Source organism: Salvia splendens, chromosome 9 (assembly GCF_004379255.2).
Source record: "Salvia splendens isolate huo1 chromosome 9, SspV2, whole genome shotgun sequence".
Classification (NCBI taxonomy): domain Eukaryota; kingdom Viridiplantae; phylum Streptophyta; class Magnoliopsida; order Lamiales; family Lamiaceae; genus Salvia; species Salvia splendens.
The window spans coordinates 3811568-3821899 of NC_056040.1; the positions used below are offsets into that span (position 1 = coordinate 3811568).

A 10332-nucleotide genomic window follows, 5' to 3' on the forward strand; every position below is an offset into this window, starting at 1 on the left:
TTGTGCCCCTAATGATATATAAATTAAGTTAATACTAATATACTATCCATTTCATGAGGCTTTTAATAGTACTAACTAATACTATTACCTACTATGTTAATACTATTACTGCTATCCAAGCTAGCAAAACAATTGGGAAGTGAAGTATTTTTTTAGTTGACCGTCTTAAAAAAAATTAATTTGCATTTTTTTTTTTGCAATCTTGACAAACTATTGGCAAAATCACAAACCAACTTTTAGCCTTATGGAGTGGTTTAATTATAATTACAATAGACCAATATTTTTTCTCTGAGATTTTATCCAATGTGAAATTTTGCAATTACATCTATCTTAACGTGAAATTTTGCATAAATAGAAAAATTAAAATTCCCCATTTTCTCCAATTTAAATACTCCATCTGTCCCTAAAAAGTATGAACTTTCTAATTTAGGAAACTCATTTGTCTGTGAGACTCATTCTCCACTAACAATACTTTAAAAACTTTTTATATTCTCTCTCTCTAACTTTTCTAATTATGCATTAAAATCCGCGCCGAACCAAATATTCGTATTCTGGGGTGGAGGAAGTATCAAACCTTGATAATGTTTCTGAATCCAAGTTCAAAAGAAGTGGGTGCAAATGAAAGTAACTTCTAAGTTACTCCTATAAGTTATAACTACACAAGCTTTTAAATTATGTGGGAAATGAAACTATTGAACAATTACAATTGGTATTTTTTAGCATCATAAAGGAACACTTAAAATGCCAAGGCTACTCTACCCAAAAAGTCGACAATCAATTTAAACCACGTTAGTCCACTCTAAATCTATATTACTTATACAAATGAAATTAATATGTGTGCGTGCGCCTCTCAAAAGAAAAGGACAGGTCTCAATATTTCATCATTTTCAAATAGTATTGCATCCCTCTCTACGAATACAACGAAATTTCTATATAATATTCTAGATAAGACACAATATGTAATCCTTTTATTCCACAATAAAAATCTCATTTTTTAGACTTTCGTCTATTCGTCAATATGAATTTAATTTCACTTTTTTTTACCATAAATGATAAGTAGACTACACTTTCTCTTTTTTAGCCCATATTTATTTACATTTCTTAAAATTCAAGTCAAGAAAAAATAAGACTCCTAATTATATACAAAGAGAGCATAAGTTAGTGATATGTGGTCTACAAGTATTATTTTTATGGAATATATTAATACTCCATCCTAACCCGATAGAGTCGTGTGAAGATAAATCATGGTATAGTCTCATTATGTTCCACAACGGATGAAACTATAACACCGTTACTGTCGAGATTCGAATAACCTTTATTGGAAACAATATCATGAGCTACCGGACATCTTTAATTCTAACAATAAAAATGAAGATAACTCATGCTGTAATTCATATGTTATGAACAATTGGGCACGGATACTAATCCAAATTAAGATATACCTACGACAATTACAAAATTCCTTATACTGATAATGAGAAAACGGCAATGAAATAAATCTTAATTTATTAATAGCCAGATTAGGTCTGTTTTGTTAAAGGAAAATACGTATTAGCTGCAAAAGGTGGTTTTGTATCATCCACATAGGTTCACTAAAATACGTATAGGAGTATTAATCATGAAGCCACGTATTTATATATGAGCATATAGTACTATTACTATATACCTATGCTAATTGGTCACATAACTTGACAACATACAGAAAATAATGAAAAGATTATCTCAAAGTTTGTGACCCAAAGTTAGGCAGAACAATAATTAGTCAATGATTGAACTTTGCTAATAAAAATATGAGTATTCAAGAAAATCCTAAAGCGAATCGCAGAAGAATTTCTTACAAATTGACCATTGCATTATTCTATAAATCATAGTCGGCTTATTGGCGAATCAAATGACGCCATGTGGACCTGTCGCTTTTCGTGGTACATGCTGGAACAAAAGGAACAGGGCCCACTTAATTTGGCTTAATCCAATAATTAGTGGTCAACTCTTGGGTTAATTGGCTTTAATTCTATGGTTAGGTTATGTTCGTGGCCAATTACTACTTGAATTAGGCGGTGAAAGATTTTTTTTATTGATTTAATGTGGCGGCAGTGTCAATTTTTCGATAAGTTGATGATTTGGATTTTTGACTTTGTTATTAGAGTATTCAATGTGCATTATATTATAAACTTAAATAATAGTAGTATAAAATTTGATCTGATCGCATCGATCTTCCATGTGTCACACGCTTAATCATTGAATATATTTTACTAAAAAAATGCAAGTCCATACTTTAGAGAAAGATAGGTGTGTGGTACCGCTCTTATTTTGAGTTCATAGTGTTTTTGTAAATTAATTATTTGGAGTGTCTAAGGAAAAAGGATCAACCAATAATATGTTGATTTAGTTTTTTTAGAGATGTGATATTTAATGCAATTACAATGAAATATAGTTGATGTGAATATGTTGATGATCATAATGAATTTAGTTCTGCTTTCTGTTCGTAATAAATAATTAGATGATAACAAGAATTTCTTATATACAAATCATCACTTATGTATATTTTGATAAGATGTTTAGATATTAGTAGTACATATACTCAATCACGTGAATGAGTTTGTAATAAATGGAAACTCTTATTCTATATATGTTTCGTCCTCAGATAACCCAAAGGTTATCATTAATTGATGGAGTAGTATTTTATCATTAACATACCTAAAACGTTTGTATGAAAAAATTTAAAACAGTACACCTTAATTATTAGAAATCAAATCAAACAAGCTAAAGAGTCGTGGTTCTCAAAATGAAATAAAAGGTTGGCATACCATCAATTTCAAGTCATACACTGTAGACTCATTTAAGTTGAATGAATTACAACTATTTGTTCATGATAAGTGTGACCTAATTAGAATTGAGGATTCCATATTCGTAGGATTGCGACCCGAAAGGTTATGGCAATGGCCGCCACGGCCGGAAGTGCATATGGAATTGGAATTGGAATTGGTTGGAATTGAATTCCAAATTCTTTGTTGGAAAAAAAATGATAAATGGAATTGAATTCGAAGGAATTAATATGCGTTCTGTATGTAGCGTGTGCACGTGTGTGTACAATGTGTAGTGTGAAGGTGCTTAATTTTATTATTATTTGGAATTCTAATTATCTACTTTTGATATAGAATTCAAATGGTGTAATTGAGAGGATTTGAAATTGTAATTTAATTCCGAAGCTAAATATTTTGTAGTAGTAAAACATTGATATGGATTCAAGAATTTAGGGGGTGAGGTGTATTTGGAGTTGCTTAGAATAAACGTTTGTTTAATTCCCCCTTAAGCTTAAGCCTATATATTCAACGGGCTTAAGCTCATCATGCTGTTTCCTTCCTTCCAATTCCATAGCTTCTTTCTACCTGAATTCTGTTTCCAAAAAATATTTCTCTGCTTGCTTCTTCGATTCATTTCATACAAATTCTCAACTGTTTTCCTTTGATTAAGCTCATCCAAATTGTTACAGAGGCTGCAAATCCCCTGTTTCGTTGCTTTCGATGGAAAACAGTTGTGGAATCGTTAAAAGTGATGAATTGATGGAACTCCCTCCCGGATTTCGATTCCACCCCACCGATGAAGAGCTGATCACTCATTATCTCTGCAGAAAGGCCATCGACGTAAGCTTTTCCGCCGTAGCCATCGGCGAGGTTGATATGAACAAGGTTGAGCCCTGGGAATTGCCTTGTGAGTTTTCCCCAATTTTGTTTGCCTCTTTTAGAAAACATTTATTTGTTGCCTGCGTTATTCAATTTGGTGGTGTTGGTGATGATTAGGGAGAGCGAAATTGGGGGAAAAGGAGTGGTACTTTTTCTGTATGAGGGACAAGAAATACCCGACCGGGCTGCGGACGAACAGAGCCACCGCCGCCGGCTACTGGAAAGCCACCGGAAAAGATAAACAGATTTTTCGCGGGAAAATTCTAATCGGGATGAAGAAAACCCTAGTTTTCTACCGCGGGAGAGCTCCCAAAGGCCACAAATCCGATTGGGTGTGCCACGAGTACAGATTGGAAGGCAATTTCACTCTTGATAAATCAACCAAGGTAAATTTAAGAAGATTGATTTGATTAATTGAACAGAAATTTGAAAAATTCTCGATTTGTGTGCAGAACGATTGGGTGATAAGCAGGGTGTTTCAAAAGGCAAGTGGAGGGAAAAAGGTCCATATTTCCGGTCTGGTTAGGATGGGCTCCGCCGCCGCCACGCTGCCGCCGCTGATGGAGACGGAATCTGGCCACGTGCACTGCTTCTCCAACGCCGATGTTGTTCGTGCTCCGATCAACGATGATTTTTCCATTCCCTCCCCGATTCCGTGGGGGCAATTGGCCTCGGTTCCGGTGCCGGATCCGGCGATTCTCCGGCAATTTCTCGCGAGCTACGGACACAGCGTGTCACAGGAGACTGGGTTGAGTGCTGAGAACTCCTCCGTCTCGAATCTCGACACCGGGAAGAGGCCGTTTGAGGAACAGGAGAGTGCAGTTGAGCCTCAGGATTTGGAGTGCATTTGGAGTTGCTCTTCACTTCAGATTTAACAAATTAATGGTGCATATTAGTGGTTTTAGGGTAAATGGTCGATCTTGTTCCATCGTTTGGGACGTTGTGTCTTACCGTGTCGGTAATTACCATTTAGTACCCCCATAGTTTAATTTTTCAGAATAAAAGGGTCTGCGAAAAATTTCTGGCGATCGAAATATCGACATGACAATCGAAATTACACATGAATTATCCAAATCACATGTTGATTATCTAAAATTACACTTTATCGACGTGTAATTTTGGTTGTCATGTCCATATTCCGAGCTAGAAAATTTTCACATAACATTTTATTCCTAAAAATAAAACGGAAAATACTAGTAAATGCTAACTACCTAAATGGTGGAACATTTTCGAATAAACACCCCAAATTATGAGACAAAATCGATCAGATTGTGATTTTATGCAGTTTTATTGAATACTTGAATCAACAAGATAGAGAAGGAAGAAGTAATGATCTAGTTTAGTGTTACTTGATTTTGATTTTCTGTAAATTGTTTGGATATTCGTGTAGTGGGAATGGATTTCAAAGTCACATCATTGAATATATGATCCCTATCATATCTGCATATTTTAACTGATCCAATTTGATTTTGGATAAAAAAAAAATATAATGCGGTGGCTTAAGTCAATTTCTTAAACCCTATGTGGTGCTCTACCTCACTAAGGTCAAACTTTCAATTTGATTTGGTGATTAAAATAATTAATGCAGTTGTTTATTTTCTTCGGTATACTATAATTTATTAATATAAGTACACCCCTATACCCATTAGCTTCAATATAAATAATCACAAAATCAAAACTAGGATGTATAGAGGATCTGTTGTAATCTTGTTTTATTTGAGGGCCATTCTATGATGGTCATATTTATATGCACACAAATGGTTTGTAAACACCTCCCTCGTAGGATGAGACATTTGATCAAACGATTTAAAATTGATATATATTCAAAATCATGATTAATTATCCAATCTTTAGGTAAGGACGAATGAGTCATTGTTATTTAACATCCAAGATTTTTTAAGTTACGTAACACATTCGTTCTATTTATAGTTGCGAACCATATCCTCCGATACTATAACACATCAAATTCTAAAGCATAAAGATCAAATATTTTTTGGAATGGGTTGATTAGTTGAACGACAACCTTAGCAAATGATAAAATTTTAGAAATTTAGAGTCAAAATAATAACCATACAATAAATATTCAAAAACTAGGTACCAAGCACGTGTTATTGCGCAAACTAGTACAAAATGTCTAAGTGCTAAATTGGCCCAACACAATTATTCCACTTATAATAGTTTCGTATATATTGAAGGGTTTATCTCGAAAATGGTCATTTTCACTGTTTTCGGTCGAAAATACCCTTTCGGGGGGGGGGGGGGGGCAATTTGGTCTTTTTACACGTTTAACATTTTAAATATGATATTATTTCAGTTATGTACTAAATCTGATATTATTTCAAAATTATCATTCTTCTTCCTTTTTGTCATCCTTCGCTTTGCTTCTTTATTTCAATATTAGCTTTAATTTTATAAAATTAAATTTTAAATTTCAATTTTAAATATCAATAAATTTTTTAAATTAAAACTATTAATTCATGCACACTATAAATATTGATTAAAACAAAGTGCAAAACCGACAGAGCTAGAAACAAAAAACAGCATTAAAAAACACGGCAAGCCATGAACTAACAAAGAGAAGGTAGATCTCAGGAGCTAAGTAACAACCCTAGGGGCCTGAGAGACCATCAGACAACGCATAGGAAGCAAGAGGCAACACCCACCTATTTTATGTGTTTCTCAAGCCTTCAAATATGGTGTCAACCCTCCCACTCTCTGATGGCATTTCAATCCACCAGAATTTGCCCCGATGAGAAGGGAGAGTGAGGGCACCATCCTCTAGTTCATGTGCGAAGGAGCTAAAACAGTCATTTTTTCTCAAACTCCCAACTGGGTTGGAAGTTTTGGAACACGATCTTGTTACGGATATTCCAAATAGACCATGAAGTGACATAAAAGATAGCGATCCAAAACTTTTTGTCAAAGCGTCTAAATGGTACACCTTATACCAAGCCAAGAAATGAGTCCAGAGCCTTTGTCCTAGCCGCAAGGAGCTTAGACATTATTGCATGAGGTGCTGAGTCCGAGCCCTCTTGACATCAGTTGTAATTTCCTCCTATCTATAGTAAAGAGTTTATTTGTAATTTCCTCCCCTATATAAGAGTTAATTTTTTTTAAAAGAAAAATAAATGAAGCATCCCATTAAATATGAAATATTTATTTTTCAAGAATTTATGTAGGATTATTTTGTGAGTTTTATTTGTAATTTCCTCCCTTATATAAGAGTTAATTTTTTTTAAAAAAGAAAAATAAATGAAGCATCCCATTAAATATGAAATATTTATTTTTCAAGAATTTATGTAGGATTATTTTGTGAGTTAATAAAAAAAGAGTAAAGTAATAGAGAAGAAAAATTAGAAATGGTTTTATTTTAATTTTAAGAAATGTTGCATTTTTAATAAAAAAAATTCATTATTAATAGGACAGATGAAATACAAATACTACCCTATGAAGCTTCCTTCCTCATGCTCTCTATAAGAGGTGCATAACATTCTCTAACTCACCCCATATCTCAATAGCCCAGTCCCAAGAGGTAAAACTTCTGAACCATCTCAATTTAATTCAAATCACCTAACAATAAGAGAGATGATGAGACCACAGCAGTAAATGGGGCCTTATCTAGGGCCGGAGGCAGGGGTTCTTCCATCAACGCCGAAAAACCCCTGGAGGCGTCTTCCATCGGGCATTGACCCCACCGCGCCCCGCGCCCGTGCCTCCGCCCATTTATACTCAAACTAAAAAATTAAATAGTTTAGGATTTAACTTATTTCTTACTACTAATTCCAATTTTAGTCGAATTAACTGTTAGCCATAATTAATTCTACTTTTAACAATTCAAATCAAATTAACACAAATTATTTATTTTCCCTAAAATTTTCATGACCAGCATAGTTCCAAAAACTTTTTAACTTTTTTAATATGCTAAACTCTAATTTATTTGTCTTTAATACTGGTACTATTAATTTTGGGGCAGTAACATTCTATCAAATATAAAAAAAACTTGCTCACGTCACAATAAAGATTTTTTAAAATAATTGATTTATCCAGTGTAAAACTATAATTTCAAGACTTACTTCACCTAATAAATTTGATGTATAACAAATAGAAAAATAAAAGAAAGTTGGAAATAACTCGTTAAACGAATTTGGATCGTTTGCAGAATATTAATATTTGTAGTAGCCAATTATCATGTAAAACTAAGATATAAGTTTAATTTTTTTTAAAATAGTTAAATATCAAGAAGATGAAATTCTTGATCCATCAATAGTCTTACCACCTACTCTTCCAACCAAAAATATACTCCCTCCATTCTAAGGTATTTAAATCATTTTCTATCTCCTATTTTTTTTTTCTATCTCCACTTTAATCTTTACATATTAATTTATTAAATTTTATATTCAAAAGAAATGCCTTAATTAACTTGAGACGGAAAGAGTATCAAATTAAAAGTGATTTATGAGAATTTTAACAAAATCTCAAATTCATAAGTTTGCACTGAAATTTGTACAAGAAAATATAATTTGTTTTTATCTATGTCGATATTTTGTACGATTCTCTTTACTGAGATGTATATAATGTTAGAAAATATAATAGAAAAATAAAAGACTAATAAAAACATAGTAGTAGTAAAAGATTCGAAGAACCATAATTCCAATCCTATTAGATGTCTACAATAATAATTCATCATGTCATGTAGGATATGTCCTTTACAGGTGCTACATAATTCTAATCCTATTAGATGTCTACAAAAATAAATCAATTCTCATATTGTTGAGGTTTAATTATATCTTCCTAACATATAATGATTAAATTCAATACTATATCGAAGCCATCGCTATCTTCTTGTTAGAGCATCTGCAACGGTAGACGGACGGCGTCCGTCCGTCCGTGCCAGCCGCACGGAAGAGCTCGTCCGCCGCTGCGCTCGCGCCGCTGGCACGGCGCTGCTCGATGCATCGAGCACGTCCGTGCCAGCGAGCAGGTGACGTGGCGTGCTGTGATTGGGCAACGACTTTGATTTTTTTTAATCGGTTTTTAATTAAAAAAAGCGATTAAAAATTTAAAAAAAATATTTTTCCACTTCCCAAAAAAAATATATCCATTTTTTAACGTTTTCTACCACTTTTTATTTTATTTTTTCCCCCCCAAAATACACATTTTCATTTATAAATATCCACACTTTCACACCCAAAAATTCACACCACATTCTCTCATTTCCATTCTCATCTACATTCTCTCATCTCCATTTCTTCCACACATACAACATAACAATGTCCGGCCAAGGCGATACCCCCCCGGGCTCCCACGGTTGGAACCCTGATTGGTTCGGTTCACAACCGTTTCCTAGTTCGGAAACGGAATATTCGGCCCCTCCTCAAACCCAAAGTTAGGGCGTTCCGGGTGGCTACCGGTCATACCCAATCGACGACCAAGATGCCTCCGAAGGGCGATACGGGTGGACACCCGAGCCTAGAGCGAGGTCGACCGTCCCATCCCAAACTCCGAATCCTCCTACTCGCGGTGTCCGCACACCGTACTCGCCGGCGGAGATGGAGCAATTGTTCAAGGCGTATTTTTCAATCTCCGAAGATCCGGAGGTTGGCACGAACCAATCCGGCGATCACTTTTGGTAGCGCATCTGTCGCCGGTACAATGAAAACCTGCCAGAGGGAACAATCGAGGGAAATGAGAGAATGGTGTGCAACGCCATCTACTGAGCTAACAAAGAAATTAACAAGTTCCATGGGTATTACCTCAAGGAAGGGCGGTCGGCGGGGAGCGGCCGGAGCGAGGTCGACATCATCAGTTCCGCCATGTCGACCTACCAATCCATGAACTACAAGGCGTTCAAGTACCTCAATATTTGGCAGGAGACGCGGTCGCATCCGAAGTATAGGGGAGGCGTAACATCCTCCTCTAGCGGCTCCTCCAAACGGTCAAGGTTGGTATCCCTATCCCACTCTGGCTCCGAAGACGTGGTTAGCCAACTCGCCGGAGCTAACTTGGGTAGCCCCGACGCCGCCCCGAGCGGTTCCCAACGCCGACCGCAAGGAAGGAAGAAGGCGGCGGCCAACTGCCGTCGCGCCGCGATACCATCCGGCGATGCTCCCGACCCCGCTCCCTTTCCCGTTCCCTATGCGCCACCTCCACCCCCACCAACTCGTTGTTGACCCTTTTGGCCCAACTCAATATGGCCGATAGGTCAACTATGACCCCCTCGCAACTTCGATCGCACGAGGCCATGATATTGGGCCTCCAAAAACAATTGGGGGTAGTGCCGCCGGATGAGTAGTCTTCTACGAGGATATTTTTAGCTTTACTTATGTAATTTTTAATTTTTAGTATTTTAATTATGTAATTTTTATTTTTTAGGATTTTAATTATGTCTTTTTTATTTGATTTGTAATTTGTAATATTATTTCGGTTTTTTTAATGAATTTTAATGTTATGGCAATGTTTTTATTTAAAATGAATTGTGTTCGTCCTTGCGGAAGAGCACAAGTGTGTTGTGCTCTTGCCTAAGAGTAGATAGGAATAGTGGCGCCGGGCCCACAACCATGCTAGTTGACATGAGCACGGTTGCGGCCGCTCTTATTCATAAATCAGCCCCTAATTTGCACCAATAAATTCAATCGAAGATTCTCTGCAA

General features: G+C 35.8%; 1 protein-coding gene across 1 annotated transcript; it reads left to right on the forward strand.

The window, feature by feature from the left end:
- The first annotated feature begins 3282 nt into the window (after positions 1 to 3282).
- On the forward strand, positions 3283 to 5099 carry LOC121746588 (NAC domain-containing protein 100-like). The gene is made up of 3 exons (XM_042140480.1): positions 3283 to 3711; positions 3801 to 4069; positions 4136 to 5099. Exons 1-3 carry the CDS (start codon positions 3525 to 3527, stop codon positions 4556 to 4558), a joined length of 879 nt encoding a protein of 292 aa, XP_041996414.1. The 5' UTR covers positions 3283 to 3524; the 3' UTR covers positions 4559 to 5099.
- The last annotated feature ends 5233 nt before the right edge of the window (positions 5100 to 10332 follow it).

Excerpts from the sequence above, each read along its gene's own strand:
- LOC121746588 (XM_042140480.1), top strand. The coding sequence starts at position 3,525 with ATGGAAAACAGTTGTGGAATCGTTAAAAGTGATGAATTGATGGAACTC. Across the intron at positions 3,712-3,800 it reads TGAGCCCTGGGAATTGCCTT|GGAGAGCGAAATTGGGGGAA; the intron begins GTGAGTTTTCCC and ends GGTGATGATTAG. Across the intron at positions 4,070-4,135 it reads CTCTTGATAAATCAACCAAG|AACGATTGGGTGATAAGCAG; the intron begins GTAAATTTAAGA and ends ATTTGTGTGCAG.